The 26640-nt window shown below is 37.1% G+C and overlaps 2 protein-coding genes across 4 annotated transcripts in view; one reads left to right on the forward strand and one right to left on the reverse strand.

Moving 5' to 3' along the window:
* LOC129440223 (multiple epidermal growth factor-like domains protein 9) overlaps positions 1-14993 on the reverse strand; it is a 92989-nt gene extending 77996 nt beyond the window's left edge. The window contains exons 1-2 of one of the 2 annotated variants that reach the window (XM_055199432.2): positions 14334-14993; positions 557-752 (exon numbers count right to left, since the gene is read on the reverse strand). In XM_055199432.2, the coding sequence (XP_055055407.2) occupies positions 557-752; positions 14334-14829 (692 nt within the window). In that variant the 5' untranslated portion in view covers positions 14830-14993. The remainder of the gene's footprint in view (positions 1-556; positions 753-14333) is intronic. The other variant, XM_055199431.2, reaches the window with a different exon arrangement.
* A 3391-nt stretch (positions 14994-18384) lies between these two features.
* The window catches only part of p2rx1 (purinergic receptor P2X, ligand-gated ion channel, 1), a 29103-nt gene continuing 20847 nt past the window's right edge, over positions 18385-26640 (forward strand). The window contains exons 1-2 of one of the 2 annotated variants that reach the window (XM_055199430.2): positions 18385-18859; positions 21046-21190. In XM_055199430.2, the coding sequence (XP_055055405.2) occupies positions 18723-18859; positions 21046-21190 (282 nt within the window). In that variant the 5' untranslated portion in view covers positions 18385-18722. The remainder of the gene's footprint in view (positions 18860-21045; positions 21191-26640) is intronic. The other variant, XM_055199429.2, reaches the window with a different exon arrangement.

Raw genomic sequence — 26640 nt, forward strand, 5'->3', positions numbered from 1 at the left:
TAGCATGTGTGCTTAAAAAGTCTAGAATTTCCTACACTACACAGGGAATAATATGGATTTTTTTCCAGAAAATAGATTTTGCACAAATTAGATTCAAGCACTTTCAATGACCTGTATATATGTATGTATATTTTCAAAAACTTCCCAGGGCCTTGAATTTTTTTCCCAGATTCACAAACTTTCAAGGATTTCAAAGACCCGCAGGAAGCCTGCATTTAAGTTCTCCCTAGTTAAACATTTTAAATTTTCAAATGCTGCAGAGATTATCTTTCCTACCTTAGAGGCAGTTTCCCAGAAAGGGTTTAGATTAAACTAGCATTTGGCCTTAGTTACATTAGAACATTTTACAAACATGCCTTACAAAAATCTTACTGTTGTGCATTTTGAGAAGTTTATTGTGCACATTACCTTCAAATAAGGCTGAGAACACGCTGTCAAATTTAAACCCAAAATTTACAGTAAAATTCATATTCTGTAAGGCTCCAAGGAGAATGACTTCCATAGTAATCAATAAATCAAGCCTGATAAGCCTTGTGTTAGAAAAGCAGACACTCACCTATTGCATACTTGGCTCACGGATCCATTGAGGTTACACCCACAAGCCTGGCAGACGCTGGTCCCATTTGAAAAATATCCATCCTGGCATTTGTCACACTGTTGACCCGTATATTCAGGTAAGCACAAACATGTGATGGGGTCACAGGTATCTGGGTTCTTTGAGCCCTTAACACTGCAGTTACACTGTAGAGGTCCTGCATGGAGAGAGAAAGAAAGAGATATTTACGTTTTGAACATGAGAAATGTAATCATCATTACTGATCAAATCAAACACATTTCTTAGAAGATGCTAAAATTAACTTTTAGTGACAGTACTGTTTTTTGCTGAACATTTGGCTACTACGTCCTAAACTTTATTTAAGCTGAAACCATCGATAGAGTCTATCAATTTCATTTCACAGCTTCTAAAAGGGCTTGTAAAATGTTTACGTTTCAGGCATAATTATTGCAAAATTAACTTTTTTCCAGACCACTGATATGATGAGTATTCATCTGAATGTGAATGTACATATTGCTCATAAGTATTAACATGACTAAACTACTAAACACGGTACAAATTTTTTCTCATTTCTGAATGCGTAGCAAGCGATGTTATCAGCATGTGGTCACGGCACAGCACAATCTCATTTGATACGCTGAGATATTTTTATTTGAACATGGCACATAAAAAGTGTGAATTTATTCAGAAATGCTGGCTGCTATTTTCACGTGCTATCAAAGTATAGGGAGAGAAAATGTGGTTCTGAAACTTCTCAAAGAACTTGACAGCTACCATAATAACATTAAAACAAAGTTTTGCACTTTTTGCCCAATTATCTGGAAATTGCACAATTCAAGCCAGAAGGGCAGCTGGACATTCAATGCAATACTGAACCTGTGTGGTGTGAGAAGTTACATGCTGAAATAGGGAGCAGGGTGAGCCAGCACGTGCAAGCTGCCTGTACTTGGCCATTGCTTTCAAGGACTCTTGAATGTTTTGAGGCATTTGGTAACGACATGAGCCAAAGAACGGTCCTTATATTAGGACAAACTGTTCTCTCCCATCTACGCCAGCACCTCTCATTAATATTTTAGTTAGAAAAATGCACAATAAGCCCAACAACACTGGATAAAAGACAATTTCCCTGCATTGAAAAACAGCGCTTAGCTACCCAAGACTCTATGCCTCCACAGCCGCAGAAATATTATACATCTAAATACAATCAGCAATATTACAGAGGTCACAGAGGGGCTGTCAGCAAAATCATTTCCTCCCAGAAGCTTTGAAACTGTGCAAGACAGAGCTCTAATTAAAACAGCATTCCTCTAACAGTGCTGTGATATTAGCATGCCGGGTAGCAACTCGAGGGTTTATATGATAAGAAACTACAGTTTAATCACATATGTGTCATGACACAAATACTATGTAGAGCATCTGAGTTTTTTTCTGGGTAAAAACAGAGCAGTTCATTTTCCCCAGAGAAAAAGTGCAGTAGCTGTAATTTGAAGTGATGATCGTTTTAGGGTGATGGTGAGAGAAAGAGAGAGAGATTCAGTTTAGCATCTCTTTGTAGTGTCTACCTGCAAAAACAAGCCACAATACACTAGTAAAATTTCAGACACACTTTTCCAAGTTAACAGAATACTACTTAGGCTACGTTTACACAGAAAACGCAAAAGTGACGTTGCATTGTCACTTTTTATTCCGCATTTATACAAGCGTTTTAGGGGGAAAATCTGCGTGCATATGATGACGCAAAAGTGTGCGATATTCGATGTAGTCCGTAGTCCCCATGCCTGCGTACAACCTTCTTTTTTGTTCTCCCAGGTCTCGTCCAAAGCCGTCTGGTTTGCCTCCGATGAATTGGCGCATCAACAATTTGATAGAGGTAATTAATGCACCTTTTCTGATCAGTAATACAAGCTATGAATATTTCTCTCTTGTTTATTTATCAGAGCTCAAACAAATTAGCGTCGCACACCTGAAGTAGATAGGTGCGTAGGATAAGACGACAAATTAATAGGGATTGTGGTAATTTGTTAATTTTAAATTGGATGTTGTTTGTAACAATTGCAGTTGCCTGAGGAAGATCGTAAGATCGAAACGTTGCAACGCAACTATTATTAAAAACATTTTCAGCAAGCAGATAGTGTGCGGGAATTGCCTTTTGTGTTATTTATCAGAGCTGAAATGGCAACTTGAAGGTCTGACGTAACCAAATAATCCGACATGTTTGTTTTTATTTCCCTGAACTGGCGCATGCCTGAGACGTAAACGCATTAGCGACGAGAACCACCATGAGCAGATTTTGGCGTTTTTACCCCTTTTTAGGGGAACGCGACGGTAGAGCGTTTTTAAGATTTCCACTCTGGAGGGTGGTTTCACTTTTTTGAGTTTTTAAGCCCCAAAAACGCAGTCGGCGTGTAATCAAAAGGCACATCCAAAAAAATATTTTTACGTTTCACCCTTGAGCGTTTTCATGTAAACATGGCCTTATACAAGCACTTACACAAAACCAGTTACAAGGCCTATAAGATATATACTTTTTCTTCCTTATAAACATGCATTTATCTCTAAAATCTATGAACCCACATTAGCTGCTATAAATGAACATATCTGTGTGGTATTAAACGCAAAGACTTTTCTTTCACTCCTGTTTAGCATAATATACACATGAATCCAGAGAAGGGCATTCCTGTAATGTGTCATTGTTTTACAGTGACCTCCCACTGGACCTGGTAATCTGAACAAGTAAAAAAGTACACACGCACACATAAAACACTGATGCGGTGAGAGAAATGGAGCGGTGTGATATATTTAGCAGAAGCTCTCAGCGTGTACAGTTCCCATAGCTGACTTAGGGCAATCTGATCTAAATCAGAGGTGACCTTGCAGAACACACAATAGAAGAGCTCTCCCAGACACAGTCAAAACAAAACATGGACTCATCCTGTAATGCAGTGGTTTTCAAACTGGGGACCGTGTGCCAGGGGGGCCCCAGTTTTATGACATTTTATAAAATACACAAATGTATCATAAATTATGTGTAATTACACCTCAGAAAAATAAGGCTACTAACCAACAGCACTACATTTTATAATTTAACATGCTTTGGTTCATTTAAATTTGAAGTTTTAGTCATAGATATTCTTTTGGGGGGCCACGAAGGAATGCAACGTACACAAGGGAGGCCGCATGCCGAAAAAGTTTGAGAACCAGTGCTGTAATGAAACAAGCAAAGAGCTCAGATGCAAAAGCTTTTAAGTACATCTGACATGTTTTCTTTTAAATTAGATTTTTTATTAGACTCTTAATGGATTCTGACAACAAACCGGTATTTCAGTATGGCCCGAGGGTGGTATTAAGCAAATATGAAGCCAAAGTATTTGATGAACTACAATACGTGTCAAGAGCATTCAGTTATTATGATCTTATTTTTGGCAGAGGTGGCTTTTGCATCTGATCTCAGATGCAATTACAAGTATCTATTTTATTCCCAAATTAAATTATCAAATGAAACAACACTACTAGCCTACTTACTGTATGATTAGGGCTGTCACAATGATTAAATAATCAGCTCATCGCGATTGCTTGACCTCATCGCAATGATTTCAGATCACCGCAATGATTGCACATCTCTCTAAAAAACACATGTATAAATGAGACCGCATCAGATTACTTTTAAATATGTGTTATGTGCATTAATATTTACTGCCAGGTAAACCTTGCAAAATATTTAATTTAAAATAAATAGTCACAACAATGTGTGAAAATTATTTCATAAACAAAGAAAAAAAAGTATGAGAATTAAATGTCAAAGCAATAAAACAGTCAATTAATCGTCAAAGCCCTAAAACAGCCAATTAATTGTTATAATCGCCACAATTTATTAGACAATTAACCGTCCACAAAATGTCATAATCGTGACAGCCCCATGTATGATAATCACAGTCATCTTTAAAAAAAAAAACACATTTCATATTAAAGTACAGCGAATGAAATGGATGACTAAACATGGATCTTGGGATGGCGATAAGTCAGTTTTCTGGTTGTCATCTTACAGAACATGTCGAGACAAGAGTTTTAGTGTTTGTCTTACAGCACTGACATTGTGAACTTCCATTATTGCGTATCTTTGGAGAACACAGGAAATAAAGTCACCACAGATGTGTGACAATGAGATATAATTTCTTTAAAAACATGCAAAGGTCATAGCTTTGTTCCTGTTTGAATCGAAGGATTAAAGTTTTCATTGATAGCTCATCAACGGTTACATATCACATTGCGTGTATTTATAAATCAACCATAGGTACTTTTTTATAAATTCCTGCTCCAATTTTGTTGTTTTATTAGCATTCATAACTGATGAGAAAAGTCACGCAGCTTCAAACGTCTGCATGAGGGACTCGCTGCTGAAATACAGCCAGACATCAAGTGACAGGAACTCTATAAAGTCATCACGCCAGACTCCAGAAAGACTCCAAAACTGTCAGCTAAATCTGCTCAAGACTCCCCATGATTACTGAGATATAATGATAGGAGTTGAAGATATTGTGAATGAACCAATCAGCTGTGCTAATTCACAAATCTTTGTTAGAGAGGAAGATAAAAAAGAGGCAATCATTCTGCATTGCTGGACTGCATTAGATTCAACAATATTTGATCTCAGAGGCAGAACTTTGTGAAATGTAAAGATGTCAGACATAATGTCTCCATGTCTGAGCAAATGCCCAAGATCAGATTAAACAGGATTGTGACAATGAGATACATAACTAGCTTTAACATAGTTATGTTAAAAACTTTACAGGACACTTATGTAACATTAACAAGCATATAGACCCATGGGATGACATGCTGACCCTCAGGGTGAGAAGCAGCATTTTATTGGTGATAGGGCCACTGTCACCCTGCTTTGCCACTCACATGCCAGAGACACTGTTCTCGGCTTCCAACAAAAATGCAAAAAACATGAACAATGTCATATTGTCACACATTAGGTGAGATAACAGAAAATTAAATTAATGGAAAAAAAATGGCATAGTGTACCTCTGAACCAAAAGCACTGCAGGTACACAAGTGGCAATTCATGAACTACAATATGATGTCTTTGAGGAAGGCACAAACCATCAAGTTGTTGCTCTGGATAAAAGTGTTGGCTAAAATACTGTAGTAGTGATCAACCGATGAATTGCTGATAAATTTATTTGTTTTTAAATACCGCCATCGGCCTCTGGTGTGCGGCAGCATCTTATTTTAACAGTAACATAAGGTGTCAGATCCACATCTTAGCAGTACTGTAGCTCCAGCGGGGGAAACAGATGTAACAAATAAAAAAGTGAAACTTAAGCCTACAATCCTCATGTCAGCAAATCAGCCACATTGCTTTCGTAAAAAAAAAGTAAAATAATATACATTAGGCCTATAAGGAGCACAGATGCAAAAGATGCAAGATTTTTTCTTCTCCCCTCATTAAAACCATCTCTCTTTACTTCCGGTCATATGGTACGGCAGGTGGGCGGGGTCCGGGAAAAGATCACAATGATTAGCAATAGGCTTTATGCCCAGCTGCACTACTTCCTGAACTTTAGCCAGCTCCTTGTTTCCTGTCTGCCATTATTGGACAAACTGATTAATCCAGGTGTGCCTGACCTCAGTAGTCACAACAACAATAATCAGACACACCTGGATTAATCAGTTTGTCCAATAATGGCAGACAGGAAACAAGGAGCTGGCTGAAGTTCAGGAAGTAGTGCAGCTGGGCATAAAGCCTATTAGCAACACGACCCAACTTCAAAGCCCTGCCTTATTTCATTTCAGAAGTCGGTTTCACTCAGATTTGCGTCACCATGGGGAAAATAAGACAATCGCTACTTCCGTTTCATGGCGCCTTTAAGAATCTGATTAAAAATGCCTATTTACAAGAAAACATTTCAGACGCACTTAGCGGATTCTAAACCTGCTGTAAAAGTCATGGCTTTGTAATGCATGTGAACCTGGTGTGGTATCAGCCATCACAAACAGCACTAAAACTGTGAATGCTTTGTAAATGCACACTGAGTTTAGCATTTACATTAAGCAGATCTCTGTCCAACACTGATATTTCATAGGAGTGACGCACTTTATCAAAGCACTTGTGCTGCAGTAAGACAAAGAGATTTTACTGGTAGTACTGAATAGAATAAATGAATGAATATACTATGTTGGACAGTATGACTATGAGATGTATATTTTATGTTGTTTAGTAGCGGCTGCTGTCAGATAAACTCAGATCTAATACTTTTAAGCATAATGTAATATAAATTTAGGGGTTTGGCAGAAGCTGGCACGTTGTTTGCATTTAAAAGGAATAACAATTGGCTGAATGCCACAGAAAATAAATAACCAAGATTATGATTATAGCTTCTGTGATTCTCTTTCATTGAAAAGCGTCGATTACAGCATTCCATTTAGGTAACATTGCGTTTGTTATCAAGTATCTTACAATGGGTTTTTAGCATTGCCAATTACAGCTATTTCTTTTAATAGCATGACTGCAATCGGCAATCAGAGGCAATAAAATCAGTCAACCGGTCCTAATGAGGAATATTTAAGCAATCGGATACACAGATTGTAAGGAAAATTTTATTCATCAGAATTAATTAAACCTTGATATTGTTTAACCTCGTCAGACCCTCCGTCCACTGGAATGGACATCACATGTTTTGTGGTTCAAACTATTAAAATGCTGATCAACCAATCAAAATGAGGCACACTGATTAAACACCTGATAAATCAGGTCTGAAGGGGTTAAAAATAATTAACTCTTTCCCCGCTAGGGGTGTCACAATTCTCCAAATCCTCGAATTCGATTACATTTTCGATTCTGATGTCACGATTCAATTCGATTCTCGATTTTTAAATGAATTTTTTTAAGACAAAAAATGATATGCCTTTATTATTTTGTATTATTATTATTATTATAGTTTCACATTAACATGCACATCGCGCGCTTTTCCTCGCATGGGGGTTTGTGGGCTTTACTTTACGCGAGAGAGCGAGAAAGAGAATTCCTTCTTGCACGCAGATAGACTTAATGTGCGCGTCTTGGACTCCTATTATCTGAAATAAAACCGGTGCGTCAAGCAGCTGCGCTTTTCTCTGTCTCACGTGCATGCGCTCTCGCATCTGTCCAAAGTCTAAACATAAACTAAAGTAATAATCCTTACGTTTTTGTTCAGTTTTATGCGTTTCATGCGAGCTGAGGCAAACTATACCCTTTGTTTAAAATATAACCCGCTGCATCTTGGCGGCTCTCTCGTGCATGTGCAGAGAGCTGCGCTCTGTCCGAAGGCAGATCACTAGGTAGTAATCCTGTTTATGATATGCATTTCAAGGAGTTGTAGCAATACATCTCTCGTTTTTAAAATATTAATCACGTTCCGCTGGATGGATGTTTTTAAAGACACTTCTGAGAGGTTATTTTCCCCCGCTTGACAAGCAGACCGGACGTGACATGGGGGCGTGGCAGCATCGACGATCCCATTTTTTAATTCGAAGTTCGAGGTTGTGACTTAATTTCGATTGATTTTGATTTAAAATCGAAATCGTGACACCCTTATTCCCTGTGTCACATTGAGGACACCAAAGATTTATTTTACATCTTTAAAAAAATCTCATAATATGACCCCTTTAAATGGGAAGATAATGTAAGTGTGGCTAACAAATTTATGCAAGGACCAGCATCCCTGCATTGAACATTGTCCTTTCTAAAAGTTTATAATCACTCAGCAAAATAAATCCGTGCTGACTCTAGACATGTCTAGTCTTCACAAAAGTTGATAAAAGGTGTTTTTAGGCTTAGCGCTCTATTTAAAATGGCAGTCTAAGCAACAGCAATGCAACTCTTTATAATACTCCCAGATGGGAAGACACAAAGTGGAATCATTACTTGCTACACAGCACATTCGAAAATGAAAATGAATTGCTCCTTTAGCTCATTTGCATATCTGAATTTTTTTGCAAGCAGTTCATTTCAGCAATTCCTGTTGGATAGCATCAGTTTGTCCCGTGTGACTTCAAACAAACTGTTTGAAGATTCAAGTCAATAGACTTAATAAATGATCAAACATCCGAACCCAACCTGTCAGTTTTGTTCAGGGAATGATGTCAATGTAAAAGTAAAGCTCAGACCACAAAACAATTGTGTCTTTTAAATGCAACAAATACTGGACTTATAAAAGGTCTTACAAGTACAAACAACTAAACAAGCTTTATCAAGGACAGTAACAAAGTCAAAACCTCTGAAGGTTTATTATCTTTATACAGTAGGAATCAGTTTGAGTTCATGTCACTTTAAACCCAGTTCATGAATCTGCTGAGTACAGCGCAAGCTGAGAAATATCCATCATATGAGTTTCTGTGTGTCCTGCAGTGGTGGGCATTTCTAAAATGACTTTCACTACCCTTTTCTTAAGAGTATTTTAGTAGGCCCAAAACAGAGTTTCAGTTTTGCACAAACAGAAAAAGAAGACGCAAAAGCAAACTTTTCGAAATGTGTCCTGCTTTAGAAATGACCACTGTGGTAGACGAAAACGAGACCAAATGTTGTTGTTTTTTTACTGGGTAACAGACAACCGTCAACTGTCTTTTCACTCAATGACAATTTATAATTTCAATGATTTTCTAGAATCTGTGCATGCGTTCACACACACATCACATAAAGATCCAGTAAAGACATGTGACGTGTATTGTATTTGTAATCGTGCACTCGGCAGATTTTTTCCGCAGCATCTAAAGCAGGTATAGGCAACGTTGGTCCTGTAGTGCCGATGCAATGTCCTGCAGATTTTAGCTTCAACCCTGATAAAACCTCTACCTGTAGTTTTTACTGTAGGTGACTCTGTAGACCTTGATTAGCTTCTTCAGGTGTGCTTGATTAGAGCTGAAGCTAAACTCTGCAGGACATCAGCACTACAGGACTAACGTACACCTGACCTAAAGTTTGCTTATTATCTGCAATTTTTTATCAAGAACCCACCCGTGTGCATTTTTTCTGATTAGATCATAAACTAATGAATGACACATGCTTTTTTGATTATACTGGCGAATTATCTCATCTACAGCGTGAATAGTAAGGAGTTCCCTGATCTCTGCCTTATTCCAGTTTGAAGACATTTTTCAATATTACTGTGTTGTTGATCTGCATTTAAAACCTGTGTCAAAGAGCTGAACGAGGATAACTTGTTGTAGGGCTGTATAATTAATCAGAAAAACCTAATTTACAGTTGTACATTTGTGCTCATTTCTGTGAGTTTTGGCAGTATGTTTTGGCACAAAATACAGTTGTGAACACAGATAATATTGACAAGATGACGTGTCCTTTAACCATTCGCTTTGGATTTTTTATTAACAACATAACCTCCATAATTATTCGTGATTTACATTATATTCTTTCGTTTTGGATGTTTAGAATTTACTATGCAGCTGCTTCACAAAAAGTAATAAAACATTTAAAACTTCAATGTAAAATCTATTAATCGGCAATAATAATCAAAGTGAATAATTGACAATTATGATTTTTGTCATAATCGTTCAGCCCTGACCCTTGCAACATTGTTCCTGCTTTTTTTAGGGATCAGTGAGCTGTGTGAAAGAGGTTTAAGATGAGCTGTACATAAAAACACATTGCATAAGAACTATTTTCTCTCCATCACAATAACTGACAAACATTATGCACCTTAAAGGAATAGTCTACTCATTTTCAATATTAAAATATGTTATTACCTTAAAGGCGGAGTCCACGATGTTTGAAAAACGCTTTGGAAAAGGAGACGGGCCGACTACCAAAACACACTTATAGCCAATCAAATCAAATCAAATGCCGGGTTGCGTGTGGGGCGGGTCTATCAACAGAAGGTCCAGATTCTATTGGGGTAGGGGCGTGTTTGTTTGGGTGATTTCAAATATCAACATTGGCTTTCAAACATCGTGGACTCCGCCTTTAACTAAGAATTGTTGATACATCCCTCTATCATCTTTGTGCGTGCACGTAAGCGCTGGAGCGCGCTGCAACGCTTCGATAGCATTTAGCTTAGCCCCATTCATTCAATGGTACCATTTAGAGATAAAGTTAGAAGTGACCAAACACATCAACGTTTTTCCTATTTAAGACGAGTAGTTATACGAGCAAGTTTGGTGGTACAAAATAAAACATAGCGCTTTTCTAAGCGGATTTAAAAGAGGAACTATATTTTATGGCGTAATAGCACTTTTGGGAGTACTTCGACTCGCCTGAAAAGTCCGCTCCCCTTCTCCCTCTCATAATGGGAGAGGGAGGGTGTTACTGCGCCGAGTCGAAGTACTCCCAAAAGTGCTATTACGCCATAAAATCTAGCTCCTCTTTTAAATCCGCTTAGAAAAGCGATACGTTTTATTTTGTACCACCAAACTTGCTCGTATAACTACTCGTCTTAAATAGGAAAAACGTTGATGTGTTTGGTCACTTCTAACTTTATCTCTAAATGGTACCATTGAATGAATGGGGCTAAGCTAAATGTTATCGAAGCGTCGCAGCGCGCTCCAGCGCTTACGTGCATGCACAAAGATGATAGAGGGATGTATCAACAATTCTTAGTTAAGGTAATAACATATTTTAATATTGAAAATGAGTAGACTATTCCTTTAAGGGGTGGAACGCAAAGCGCGCCGCACTGCCTTTTTTTAGTCACTTTAAAAAAAGTGCAGTGTGCTGCGGCTTTTTTATATTGCTAGGCAACCACCGATGCAGCTTTTCTGTTGAAGCATGAGTGCTCTTTTGCTGTTAAATGTCATATTAGCAAACCTTTAAAAAAAAGGACGCATGCTCTGACCTTGTTTGAGAGAGTGAGTGACTCCAGTCTGGTTCAAACAACTGAAAACTTCCGTACTACTACGAAAGGCCCGCCTCTCCTCTCATTTCATTGGATATTGAAAAGACGCAAATGACGTTGGCCGATTTTCCGCTGTCAATGGTCCTTCAAAAATGCATGCTGCGGCAGGCGGCAAAAAGACGCAAGCCGTTCCGCGCACATAAACAGTGCACATTACGCTCACTGCCCATAGAAAATCATTCAAAAAAGGCACTTGCAATTGCCATAAAAACATTTGGTGTGATCGGCCCCTACACTCTTAGAAAGAATGTGTTAAAAACAACACATTAGTGTTGATTCTGGGACAACACACTAAATGCGCTATCCCAGAATCCACCCATCACTTAGTTATTATTGAAACAACACATTTTGTGTTACTTTTAACACAACTTGTGTTATATTTTACACAAAATTACACATAATGTGTTAATAGCTTAACGCACAAAGATGTGTAAAAAAATTAACACATCCTTTCTAAGAGCGTAAGGCAGTCAAAACATGCCAAATTAATTATTCTAAAATATTGACATTTTTATGTACAGTATGATCAACTAGTTAATCCTGCTCTCTGTTCTAAAGCACAGGATACAATGCACAATTTTTTGGCTTTTCCAGATGAAAGATTCCCATTGGGAAACAATCGTGGTGATTTCTGTGATCGTGGCTCTTAATCGGTGGCTCAATGTCATACAGAGAGAGAGAGGTTCAAGGACGGCCTTTTTCCCGGTCTTGAGACCAAAGATAGCCTACGATAGTTTTCCGACAGTGATAGAAATTCAACATGATCACTGTACAGTATGTCTGCTTCTACGACCTGCATACCGGTATTTGTTTACCACTAGTGCATGCTAATGATGATGCGCCAATGTACAGTCTATATGCTTGTCATACCCAAGTTTAAACAAATCATGTCACACAATAGGATAATAAGGTATCCCGGGTGTAAGGAGAGGTCTAATTAATATAATACAATACAGGTGTCAATTTTATAAGCATACCTTGATCCTGAATTCTGTTGCAAGGTATATTCTTTTATTAACTTCAATTATAGGTGGTTGACATAAAAAGGTGTAGAACAAGAAATTATATTAAAGGTATTGCGGAGGATTTTCTCGAATTTTAGAAAAAAAAACCGCCTTCTCCACTTTTTTAAAAAATGCAATTGCGCAACACTCCTGATTGACAACTAGGAGGACCAAAAGTCTTGATGATCCACCCGGAAAAAGAAAATCCTCCGCAATAACTTTAACATAATTGTATTGCACCTGTGCCTCCTAAGAAGTAGGCCATATGTGTTTTTTTTTAACCCAATTGTGTTTTTTAGGTTAAACTCTATAACTGGAATATACTGTGTGTGACATTATTTATAACTGAAGCTATACTTGCCATGTTCTGTGAGCTCTTAACATACAATAACATGCACAGTGTTCCTTTCCAAAAACTAAAAATCTTAACAAACCTGATCGTTTAAATTTTAGCTATCATTTAAAAGTCTAGCTGTTATTAGAGCCTAAAACCATGTGCTGACAGGTGGCTTATATTCCTAAAACTACTGTTAAATATTAAATATACAAAAACACTCTTGATTCATATCAAAAGCAGCAGCTGCCAGAACAATCTCCAATAGAGGTTATGCAATCAAGTAAGCATTAACATTACAATAACTTGAGCAGATCCCAAGTGTTGTTCTGCTCATGATTTTTAGTTAAGCTTTCTGAGGTCACTCACATTTGCGTCAAAGGTGACATTATTTTCTTGTCCTAGAAACGATGAGGTCATAGGTTTTTAGCCTCTCAAACCTTCACCCCACAAAAATTAGTCTTGGTGAATGTCCACACACAAAGGTTAGGATGACAATTTTTTTTTACATATTTAGGATATTGGATATGTGGGTGTATGCAATGTACGTGTTGTTTCTTTCTGACACACTGTAAGTAAACAACAGAGAGTGTAACAACGGGAACAGATTCCAAACGGAAACAGAGACGTTTACCTTCGGGCTGTTACATACAATTGGATTTTTTACAGTAATACTAAACACCTGTCTCCTCCCTGCAGTCCAGTCACTTCCAATGAACTTCAGATGGATTGCATATCACATTCAGTCTTACAATAGCAGTCACACATTTTCAACTCCAGGGTAAAACAATGTAACTGTATGCTTGACTAATGCATAAGAAGCTGATCAAATTAGTGCATATGAACCAGACAGGTAAACGTTTAAATCATATAGCAGACACGAAGGTGACTGACACACCTAATTATGACCTTAATGAAACATTTTTTCCTGATGCCAGCTTGGCATCAAGACAAATGAGTGGAAGGATTGGGGGGGGGGGGGTTATGATTGTTTCACCTTTTGGCAGTCAGATGATAATTTATCACAATAATGTGATTAAGAAGGTCATTCTTGTGCCCATGGCCTGATCTGTCAGTTTTACTAATAAGCCCATGGATACATCAACATTTGTATCAACTGATATGTTTTGATGAAAACTTCTGTGCAAACCATTATCAATGCTACAAACACACTAACACACCCTTGGATTTGAAACAAAGGAGTGTCTCTAAACAAGATTATCTGCCACAGCTTGTCGTCATAACAAATACATATTATATAAAAATGAAACTTTTGAGTTAGGGGATTGTGAAACATAAAGCATCCTCAGATGATAGAGATACAGTGTGAGGAAGTCTGAATGATGTAATGAAGAGAGAGGCAATTAATGGAGAACAGCTTGTGCTTCACAACACAGGTAGACTCTTTGCAACCAACCGCTGCAAGCTCATTTAAGAATCTGATGGAGGAGCAGTGCATGTGACGTGCAGGACATAAGACATGAATGTTTAAAACGTTTAACAAAGCATCATTAGACCATGTGACTGAAAAAAAGTCCATAAGGACCTACCTGTCTCAGTGGTCAGGACAGGCGTGAATGTGCTTTTCACTGTCCATGAACTGTTTGTATCCAATGCGGGTAACGTTGACGTTTCTTTGTGACTTATTGGAGTGAAAGAAGTGGAATTTACTGTAATATTTAGTTTGGTGGATAATGTTGATATTTCATTGACTGGGTCCATTGTTTTGGTCAGAGGCGCAGCCGTTGCGGTCACCAAGAAGGATTCTAGTTGGTTAGATTTACCACTGGTCCTGGAGTCTCTGGTCGTGACGGTCAGCCTGGGGTTGAAAGTTGTAAACCTGGGGTTCCGGTCGTCCTCCTGTAAGTGGTTTGGTATGGTGGTCGCGTCCAGTGGCTCATCCAGCGCAGCACGCGGGAATCTCGAGCCTTGAGACGCGCTCTCATCGCTCTCGCGGTGTGCGGCACGAGACAAACCAGCTGTGCATCCAAACAACAATAACTCCAAAACTGAAAATAGTAACATACTGTAACGCATACACGTCATTTTCTTCTTTTAGCTCCCCATTTGTAACGTTTAAATTGTATTCTGTAGTACTTAGCTCATGTTTTGTTATATCCGAACGCGTGATACAGTTAATTCTCGTTACTTGTCCACTCGCGCTGGAAACTGTGAGGTTTCACTCCAGCAGGACTGACAGTTGTAAACCCCGCCTACTACGACCACTCCTCCGCTAATGAGAAGCAGACTACATGAAGATTGACGTGTCAAAACACCAATCATAAGATCCCGAGGAGGAGCGTAAAAAACTGACAACTCGTCTTGAAATGAAAGTGATGGGGAAAACGATCTGTGTTTTATTAACAAAAAATCGTTTGAAAGCTCTGGCAATATCAAAAGAAGGAATAAAAACTTTTCAAAAGGGGAAGCATACAACCTGGGAATCGGCAAAGAAGTTTAACACTCAAAAGAAAAACTTGCTTGCACATTGTATACTGTAACTGATACTTTTAAAGTAACCCAATGACAGTTTAGTTAAAGAAAAGTTGAGTCGGGGACTTTACGTATATATTCTACTAAGGTCACTTTCCACGGTTTAAGCTTCATTTAAAAGTTTATCTGAAAACCAGTAAAAGTGGACAAACATGACAGATTTTAACGTCCAGATATTTTACAGTAAATTGTTTTTTAAAATTAAGGATTAAGCTTCCTCCTTAAATAGACTCGCTTAACAACATTACGGAGCAACACTGTCCTCTAGTGTTAACACATTAATAGTATCTAAAGAGCACGTGTGTGTTTACAGTATGTACTAGCAGCCTAGCAGGCCAAGCACTCGACTGTGCTGCCATCTCTAGGTGTACCAGCAGTTAATTATGACATCATGCTAAAATGTCAAGCTTTTGAAGTACATTTTTCTCATTAGATAATTTTTGAGAAGCTGTACTACCTAAAGAAATGTAAAGCAACACAGTCAAACTGGACATCATTTTACTTACCAAGTAAACCAAAAATCTTCGAAGGAAACTGAGAACAAATGAAAAACTATTTTGTATTCAACACTTCAGGAAGTTACTCAGGTAAGTCTAAACCAGTGGTTTTCAAACTGGGGGGCGTGGCCATCTGGGGCCCTGAGATTGTGTCAGGGGAGCCCCAGTGTTATGACATTTTATAAAATATATTAATTTATCATAAATTCTGTGTCATTAAACCTTAGAGGCTTCTTACCAACAGCACTACATTGTAAATTTTATTAGGTTTGTTTGATTCAGATTTTTGTTTTACAATGTTTTATGTGATAGTCTACGTTTTTTTGGGGGGGCCCACGAAGGGCACAAGTGGGGGCCACCGTACACAAGGGGGCCGCACGCCAAAAAGGTTTAAGGAACCACTGGTCTAAACTGTGCTGAAATTGTGCAATATTTGGCACACTTATCCAACTGTGTATCAGCTATAATCCAACTGCATAATGGTGTTCAATAGTAACATTTGGGTTTTACTAGTGATGTAGTCTCGAGACCGATTTCTGCTTTCTCTGACTCGTCTCGGACTTGTTCCTTCAAAAACTCGGTCTTGACTCGGTCTCGGACCACAGTAAAAGGAGAAGGACTTTTAATTACAGATCGAGTCCCCTAGATTAATGTCCCCGAGATTTAATGTTCATATAAATTAAAAACACACAACACATAACAATAATAATAAAATGCAATGTTGATGGGCATTATTTGAACATGACATCCCATGATGCAATGCAAAGATACTGCCATCAGAGCCGTTTATTTATCTCTAGAAAAATAGGCCGAAGATGATGCATGTGGGGATGTAGGGATTTTTTTAATGATAGTAAAAGCAAGTCCATATTAAGACGTTAAGACTGCTCCTCTAAACAATTCCCAATCTAGCTGAGTCTGTAGGCCTAACTGTTGATTATTAACTGGGGTGATATTAAATCATGAATATGAAAACTGTTTAACTGACATGTTTTTATGGTCTTGGTCTCGACTCCTAAAGGACTCGGTCTTTAAAGGACTCCTAAAGGACTTGCTTCCTCAAAGACTCGGTCTTGAATCAGACTCGACTGTATTTGAAAACCAACGGACTCGGTCTCGACTCGGTCTTGACCCTTCAAAGGCTCAGTCTTGACTTGGACTCGGCATAGGCGGTCTCGTCCCCATCACTAGGTTCTACATATCCAATAATTACAAAAAATTTAATTTTTCAAAGTGCTCAAAATTTGTTTAAACTTGTAAACTGATATGAAAATGATGTGTGGATGGACAAAAGGGTGCTTTTTTCCAAAATGTGACACTGCCTGTGAAAACCTACCTAAAGTCATTTCTTAGATTTGCTGTTTTCTACATAAAATCATCCTACGTAATGTACAGAACATTATGTTTAAATATAACCTTGATAGCTTAAGTAGACTGAGTAAGGGCATGCCAAAAGTTTAAATCATAGTGAAAATAATGTTTAAAATCAAACTTTGATGCTCAATATCTCAGAATTTGATTATGAGACTTTACTCTGGATTTCACAGACATGGTCTCACACATATACCCTGGTTTTCTTCACTCTTTGTCTGCTAATCCAAACTGCTTCCCACACAAATTCCTGACAGATGTTATCTCTTATTTAAAGGCTCTGTTACTTTTCACAGGAAGAGAAAATGAAAGACAAAACAAGAAATGACTTGCTGGACTTGTGTGTGGTACTCCGATTCATAGTAATGAAGAAATAAGATCAATTAAAACTTTATTGTATTGGACTTACACTGGGCAAACCAGCACTGTTCAGGTTGATGTACAGGTGAACTGTGAGGTTGATGTCATTTGCATGGGAAGCGCAGGAAAGGATCTAGTCCATATACCAATGCTGCAGTGACATGGAGCATATTTATTTGAGGATATTTGTCAGCTGTCATCTTTGAAATGCGATCAGTTTGTTGTCTTTATCAACATTGATGATACTGTACACATCAATCAAAATCACTAGTCAATCAAGTCATATTTTTGGTTGGTCAATAATCCAAAACTGTCTGGATATAGTAGATCCAAATTGGTTTGATTTCTAGTGTTTGTTTTGATATCTAGGTGGTGGACAACGATCCATTAGGAACCCGAAATCTTTTTACATTGAAGAAAAGTGTTTTAAAATTTTACATTGTGCATTAAGTTAAAGCACAGAAGACAAAAGTAATTAATAGGTTTACCAAAATGAATAAACACTGTTTACATGGTTGCATTCCAGAACAGTGCAATGTTTAGGTTTATTCCTCAGATAAATCCACAAAAAACAGCAATTGGAAGCAAAACATTCCTTTCCATCTTCTAACTTTAATTATTTACAAATATTAAGTAGCATTAAGAGCCTGACTTGAATTTATTTACAATTTCCATGAAAATGATGCATTTACACTACATTATATACTGCATGTGCATGTGCAAACATACATAAGATGAACAAACAGTACAGTTCTGGGTTTTATCGTCACCAGTCATTCAGGAAGGCAGTGACAGAAGAATGCATCAAAATGTTGATAGAGAGAGTGAGCGGACGAGCGAGAGAGAGATAGAGAAGGATGTCTAAGGGAATGATGTGGTTGAAACTAAGTCTTTATTTGCACTTACGTTGTTGCTCCACCTATAAGAAGTTTGTCTGTTTGTACATGAATTTGTATCACAGCCACACAAGAATTAATGGATGAAGATAATGCAAAATGGGAGGTTAACTTTTGAGATGTGTTTTGTTTAGAGGTAAAAACACACACAGAGAGAGAAAGAGAGAGAGAGGGGGGGAGAACAAGAGAGAGGAAGCAATCAGCACTTCTTAGACAGATCACCAGTGTCTACCAAGAACATCTTATTACAACAACGCTGTGAAGAAAGAGGGACAAAAGCAGATTTGTTATATTATTGTACCCTTATCCTTTCTGTAAAAAAATGAAGGACAGAATACAGGGCTGTTGCGCAAACTTTTTCTTTGAATACGAGACTCCTCGTCAGGTTCTGGTCAGGAACAGAAGAGTTGGAATTGTGTGTAGATTCATCCAGATGTGCGTTCTAGCCTACATCATAGGGTAAGAGATTTCATTTTGTCTTAAAAAAATGTTAAAGTACAGAAGAGAAGAAACAAATAGTGTGCAAGTAACTGCATGTGCATGTTTCAACAAGACCAGAAAAAATGTCAACTATGTAAATGGAATGACTTAAGACTGTCACAATAATCCTTTATTAGTGCTGTGACATGTACTGCATTTCTTTACAGAGTTTGCTACTAATATGGCGCTATACCAAACCAAGTCATCCCATGTCATGTTTATGAAAAAACTGAGTGAATTTCTAGTTAGCAAGTATAATTATTATGAAAGCTCTATTTGGATATATGTCCACATGCTTTCAATATTGACTTATTTGGTTTAATATGACGTATAATATGACCATGGCTTTTAAGATTAATAATATGACAACAACTGACATGACCTAATACTGTAGCTGGCCATCTGCAGCTGTTCTGAATTATGTGCGTAAGAGATACACACGCAATGCACTTGATGTGTGGTATGAGGTATGAGACATACAGATATGTTTTAAAAAGCATACATTTTTGACAGAAACTAGCATGGGATAAAATATAACGCTGTCTTACTCTATGGGAAAACAAGCTTTGACAGATGTTAACAATTACTAGAAACAAGTTCAGGCAAACTGGGCATTTCCTGTGAAGTAATTCAAACCTGTGATGTGCAGTCTGTTGCGAACTAGTAAAGTTGTTATTTTGTAATGTCTTGTATCACAGTGATTCATAACGCAAAGGTTTTTGTATGATTTGGACCAGATTTATTTTGTGATAATGCAGGCTGACTGTACAGTTTCATATATATTACATGAAATAAATGAATAGCTGACTTAAGTTGAAACTGTTTTATTGGTTGACGCTGAAAACCACAGCATAGTGGGAAAAATAAATGGCTCTGATATATGGTCAGTTACAGCTTTGCTACGGACAGCGGTCACAATTCAGAAATATTTGACCGAGTAAGGCCACAACGGCCAATCAGAATCAAGAACTCCAGTAACAATGTCAGTTTTCATACTTTCCATAGGAGTTGCACTGCCTCTTTTTTCCTTTTTCATCAGAATCAGTTTTTACTGTAACTCCCAGGTGTTTATTCGCAAACATCAACACACGCTCGATCAGAGTCGTCCAGCAGATGCAACTTATTCCAGACCACCCCTTAGTAAATGAAATGCAGACGACCCTAGTACAATTTCGAAGAGGCCATTATGGAATTTGTTTGGGAATCTTAAAGATAAAGAACAAGGCTTTTCCACAGATGTGCATTTGCAGGTTCTGTCATCTGGAATGGGGGTAGCCCTACTGAAAAATCCAGCTAAGACCAGCATAAGCTGGTAGCTGGTTTAAGGTGGTTTACGCTGGTCCTCCCAGCCTGACAAAGCTGGTCATGTTGGTGGGCCAGCTGGTCTTCCAGCCTGACCAACTAAGTCCAGGTAGACCAGCTTAAAAAGTGACCAAAACACAGCTAGACCAGCTTGCTACACCAGCAAAACCAGCTAAAACCAAGCTGGAGACCAGCTAAAACCAGCTCACCAGCTTATGCTGGTCTTAGCTGGATTTTTCAGTAGGGAGTACTGAAGTTTAGCATGGTAGCTAAATGAAACAGAAGTTAATCAAATCAATCAATTTCTTTTGCCAGTTTGGTCTGTCTAAAGTAGTATATCTGTGTTAGATGATAAGGTTGAGAGTCATGTTTCAAACGAAAGAGGAACGTTTGCCGTATCTCGCTAGAGGGCACGATGCCAACGTCTTATTGCTTAATTCTACTTAATATATGAGACAATAATGTAGCTTGCTGATGTATTAGCGATAATATGTAGCCCTGTGAGCATTTCCCAGCTGTTGTGCAGGTGTGAATGATAAACATATGAGCTATTCAAGCAAGTCATATAATGATAACATCATTCAATTATGTAGACACATCTTGAACAACTCAAAATGAAGGCACATTGTAGATCAAACCTTATTAAATAGCTTCCAGTACTTCTACAATAGTAGTAGTAGTAAATAATAATGTTGACTTCTGCCTATGCCATTACCAAAAACACATATTGATAAAAGCTCGATGTTGACAGTACTGTATGTGCTGCACTTTTTCATGAATAGAACGTTATGGCTTTTACATTTCAGAACAAACATTTGTAACAGATCAACAAAGTTAACAGATTACCTTCTTGTTTTTGCTAGGTGGGTGTTCATGTATGAGAAAGGCTACCAGACAGTGGATACTGCCTTTGGCTCAATATTGACCAAAATGAAGGGACTTGCCTTTACAAATATCAGTGGAGAGGAGAGGATATGGGATGTAGCTGATTATGTCTTCCCAGAACAGGTGGGATTTTTTTTGGAAATAATAAAATCAAATGGAAAATATATGCACATATTTAATTCAATATCTTTGACTCAGTATGTGAAACCCAGCTCATTTTCTGTGATTTTCTACATAAAATCATCCTACATAATGTAAAGAAACTTCAGTCTAAAAATCAATTGGTTATTTTTGACCTATAATGGGTAAATATTGGACAGAACGCGTGCTGGGTTAAAAATTGACCCAATGATGGGTTGTTTTTATGCAATCATGGGGTATAATAACCCAGCTTTTGGGTTAAAATAACCCATCATTGGGTCAATTTTTAACCCAGCACGTTTTCTGTCCAATATTTACCCATTATGGGTCAAAAATAATTTAGCCATTTTTAGAGTGTTCAGTTATAACCTTGATATATTTAATATTGACTGATAAGGTCATGTTAAAGATTAAAATCAATAATTTAAATAAAACTTTGATGCCGCAAATTTCATTGAGTAATTAGTTTATGAGACCATAGCCTGCGTTTCACAGACTGGGTCACATTCTGTTTTCAAAACTAAAGAATCATTAGGCGATTTTAATACAGATACACTTATGTAAATGTCTATGCTTCCTGAGTTTACACTAATGCTAATATTAGTATAGACGTCAGAATGAGTTTCGTTACAGATAAGTACTGTGTAAACATCTTCAGTCACGCATGTATCAGGTTGTTTTTACTGTGGGAGTCAGAATAATGCAAGTACTGTAAACATTTATGTATTAATCAACAGGAATAAACTATCATGTTTCCATTTTCCAAATGAAGAAAATAAATCCATTCATCTAAAAGACACCATTAGTAATTATGAAGTGATTAAAATCTATCATTAGAAATACATAATTTACTGCTAACCGCCAGCAGTCTTTTGAGATTGGAAAGCGCACAGAGTTCTGAGAAAGCGACTGTTGACAGAGAAGAACTCTATAGTATACAATATACGTCACATCTGAGCAATCAAAGGAGTGGCTGTTGAAGCTAAATAATAAACAGCTGCAAAACTAGTTTGATACATGTGGTTCCTTAAGGGGGTCCACAGACAATGACAGAAAATTAGTGTGTAACCCTATAACCTGACATTAAATAAGCATGAATAAATGAAGCGATCATGCAGAGTGCTTCAATTTGAGTGTGGTCCAAAGTGTTCAAAGTGCTCTCTTTCTATTTTACCCACACGCAGACATGCATACATACATATGCAGGTGGATGCTGCACATTGGTGGTGCTTTCATATGTAAAGCGCTTTGAGTGCTGCAGAAAAGCGCTACACTCTCAGAAATAAAGGTACACACGTTGTCACTGGGACAGTACCCTTTCAAAAAGGTACACCTTTGTAACCAAAAAGTGCATATTAGTACTTCAAAGGTACATATTGGTAGTTCAAAGATAAATATTTGTACCTAAATGGTACATATTAGGATACTGGTGCTGCCCGTACCTTTTTTTTGACAGTATATAAATGTAATGAATTATTATTATTATTATTATTATTATTATATTGTACTTATATACTTATATACATATACTGGAGAGACTTTGGTGACTCTTTTTTCATGAATATGTACGTAAAACAGGGTCTTCAAGTTGTAATCATTCAAAATACTTTTAGAAGATGCAACTTTAGCACTAAGTAGATAAGATTTAAAAGATTATTACACTGTAAAAAATGCTTGTGAAATCTACAGTAATTAACTGTGTTTATGCACAGCAAATAACTGTAATAAAGTTCACAGTGGATTACAGTGCATTCAGTGTGAAATCACAGTAGTGTTTTAAAACTGTAAAAATCACAGTAAAAAGGTATGTGCTGTAGAAAGTCACAGTGAATAAAATATCCTGCAAAGATTCACAGTAACCAGCAATGTACTGTAGAGACTCACAGTAACCAACATTCTACTGTAGAGACTCACAGTAGGGGTGAGCAGGGGCGAAAGTACCATTTTCCAGAAAAACTTAATTTTAAAAAAATAATGTTTTAGACAGATATATTTTTGCTGTGATCAGTAACTCAAGTGTGGACTATGAATTCCAGGTGAAATTTTGGAAACAAAATGGCCTTAGACTCTGTCAGCAGGGACGAAAGTAACACACAGGTGGCTCAAAAGTAACAGAACAGAACAAGATAGATTTTTGTGTTACACTTGTTTTAGTAAATAAACATGACTATGATCTTGTTTATATGTATTTTCGGTTAAATTTTGGTTTCATCAAATGTTTCTAAAGCAACCTGACAGTACAAACTTGAATTGTTGAAAAAACAAAAAATTTTAACAGTTTGAACACAATAAAATTAAATCAAATAAAAAAAATATACATTTTCAACATAATGCAACCGTATTGGCAGTGGGAGAAGAGTAACAAGTGTTACTTTCATCCCGACAGGAACTCCTGACATTTAAACCCGATTGACTTTTATTTAAAAAAAACTCTGAGAAATCAAAATTCATGATGTGTTACAGCACATTTTACATTCTGCAACTCATAAATGTATTTAAGTCCAGTCAACAACAATTTTTGTTAGCAACATGCTGATGTCTAATCTTATTCAGGATACACAAAATTAATTGAAGAAAATAATTTCTTCAATAATCTTTGTTGGGAAAACATTTTAAAGTATATTTGATTTTGTATTATTTTAAGTGTTATGCTAGTAATGACAAATTAGATTTATTTTATTTCTTTAAAGGAGAAAGTTCACTATGATTATTGTTTTGTCTACAATATGGTACACACAACATTCCATTTAATATGTTACCACACTGAAATAAATTGTAGGTTACACTTAATACTTATACAACTATAAATAACTTTTCAACTATGTCAACCAACTTTCACTAATTTGCAACTATATTTCAACTAACTGTCTAACTGTCCCTAGAGTGTTAGTAGACTGTTAGGGTTAGTGAAATAAGTTGACATGCACCTGCAAAGATACTTATAGTCAGTTGAATGTCTGTTGAGGGATCATCACAATAAAGTGTGAATAGATATTAAGCAGAGAGTCTACTAATACTGTAAAGATTGGTAGGATAAGTAGTTGCAAAGTTACTTATAATTAGTAAAATCTCTAAAGTGGACTATCGAAATAAAGTGTTACATAATTGTATTGGCTGACTCGTCATGTTGTTTTGAGTATAATTGGTTAATATGACTGTCATTCAGTAAACTGGCCAATGACTGCTGTGTGAGCACTGGTTAAGTTTGAACAAACTGAGGGTGCATCCCAATTCAGGGTCTGGATCCTTTCAAGGCCGCAGACTTTGAAGGCAAGGCTAAATATTTGAAGGCAGCAGCCTCTAAACACCACGAAGTGAAATGAAATGAGACAGTCTAGCCTACGGGGGCATCGCTTGCTTTTCCCGCCAACTACGCTTGTCACTGGGACACAAAAGCTGAGACCTATCAGATTTTTAAAAATAAATATGGTGGCAGATTTTTTTATTTTACTTTAGAAAATATAACACATTGATGCAGATTAAACTATCCAACAGTATGTAAAATTCACCAACCTTAGAAGTATACAAATGCAAAACGCAACACACAACATTGCAGCAATAATATTAATTTACATCACTAAAACATCATTTATAATAGTAAAACAGACACAAGGACCTTTAATTAGCAAAATATGCACTTTTATTTAACTACAGTTTTGAATGTTTATTTCAAAATACCCAGACTTCATATTAAATTTTGGGATAGCCAAGGCTGTAAAGCAGTGGTTCTCAAACTTTTTCAGCGTGTGGCCCCCCTTGTGTACGGCACATTCCTTCGCGGCCCCTCCAAAGAAAATTTATGGCAAAAAACTGTTCTAAAACTCAATTTTAATTAAACAAAACATATTGAATTATACAAAGTAGTGCTGTTGGTTAGTATACTTATTTTTTTTTAAGTTTAATTACACATATTTCATGATAAATTATTGTATTTTATGAATTGTCATAAAACTGGGGCCCCCCTGGCACCATCTCGCGGCCCCCCTGGGGGCCCCGGCCCCCAGTTTGAGAACCACTGCTCTAAAGGATACATTTATGGATCCTCGGTAGGGCTGTAAAGATTTATCGTGCAAATGCGCGTTTTCTCAATAAAGAATTTGCATGAATTACGGTGTAATGCCGCCACATCCAAATGCCAGGGGGCGCTCTCGTGCAGAAACTCCCTTTGTGCCACAGAAGAAGTAGGCTAGCATTGCAAATGCTATTCCAGAAAATGTCTACAGGAATATTTATATTGCTGTTCTTCAAATAGTTTCAGGTATTTTCATGATAATAAAGAATATTTTGAATGATTTTGTTTAACGAGCGTTGCTTTTTAAAATGCACATTATAAACGACTCCGACTCATAATGATTTTAGATTGATAAGGACTTCTTACTGACCAAAACGCCAAAGTACACACACAAGCTGCGCATGAAACACTGAATCGCGATGCCGCGATGCATAATCAGGCAGGTCTTTTTAATAGGACAAGCTATATATCGTTACAGCCCTAACTCGGTTTCAGGGGGGAAAAGGCCACACTAAGAGGCTTTTATATGAAGGAGCCTTCGAATTGTGACAGCCTTCGTCATGGCCCGGTGATGTCATTTGCCTTCAGATACGGCCTTGGAAGGTCACAGCCCCTGAATTGGGATGCACCCAGTATGTCTGTTTAAGTGCCACACACAAGTACGGTTTAATAGTGTTGATTGTAGCTGTTTGTTAATCTGCCTTTCAAAAGCTTGTTTTAACAATAAACTGGAATATGGACACAGATGATGGCTTAGATAGGATCTGTTTAGCCACCTAAGAGTGTTGTTGGCGATATTATGTAAGAAAATATTTTTCTTGTACAAACCTAACATAAGTGTTTATGTCCTTAATTTATGAAAAACAATCTTAAATATTTAATTTTAGAGAAAATACACATGGTAGGCTAATAGATACTTTAAACAGTATTAAACTGAAATCATCTTACTGGCCATATGCTGGTGAGACATGAAAACACATAAACCCTCTGAATGGAGAGCAGTCATGCCCATTAGAGTTTTACCAGTGGCTTAACCTGCACACAGAAAATAAAATTGCACCAAATTTTTTTTCATCAAAGTGAAGTGTGTATAAATAACGTAATAAATAACTTTGTTCACATATATGATACATAATCTATAGGAAAAGATCCATTGTTTGGAGTCATGTTTTGGTGATTCACTTAAACATCTGATAACTAGTCCACTCAAAGCTGATATTATTTCGTACTTAAATGTCAATACAGGCACGTTTAATGTAAATTAAACAATAATGTGATTAAGCATGTTGAATAGAATTAAAACATAAATTCTAACTTTTAGTAAATCTTGTAAATGTGTTTATTCATACTGTAGGATTCAGTAGATTACTAGCAATTTAAATGAAAATAGCTTTTCAGTCTCTTAACATTGTCTGTTGTG

The sequence above is a fragment of the Misgurnus anguillicaudatus genome, chromosome 22, assembly GCF_027580225.2.
Source record: "Misgurnus anguillicaudatus chromosome 22, ASM2758022v2, whole genome shotgun sequence".
NCBI classification, from domain to species: Eukaryota; Metazoa; Chordata; class Actinopteri; order Cypriniformes; family Cobitidae; genus Misgurnus; species Misgurnus anguillicaudatus.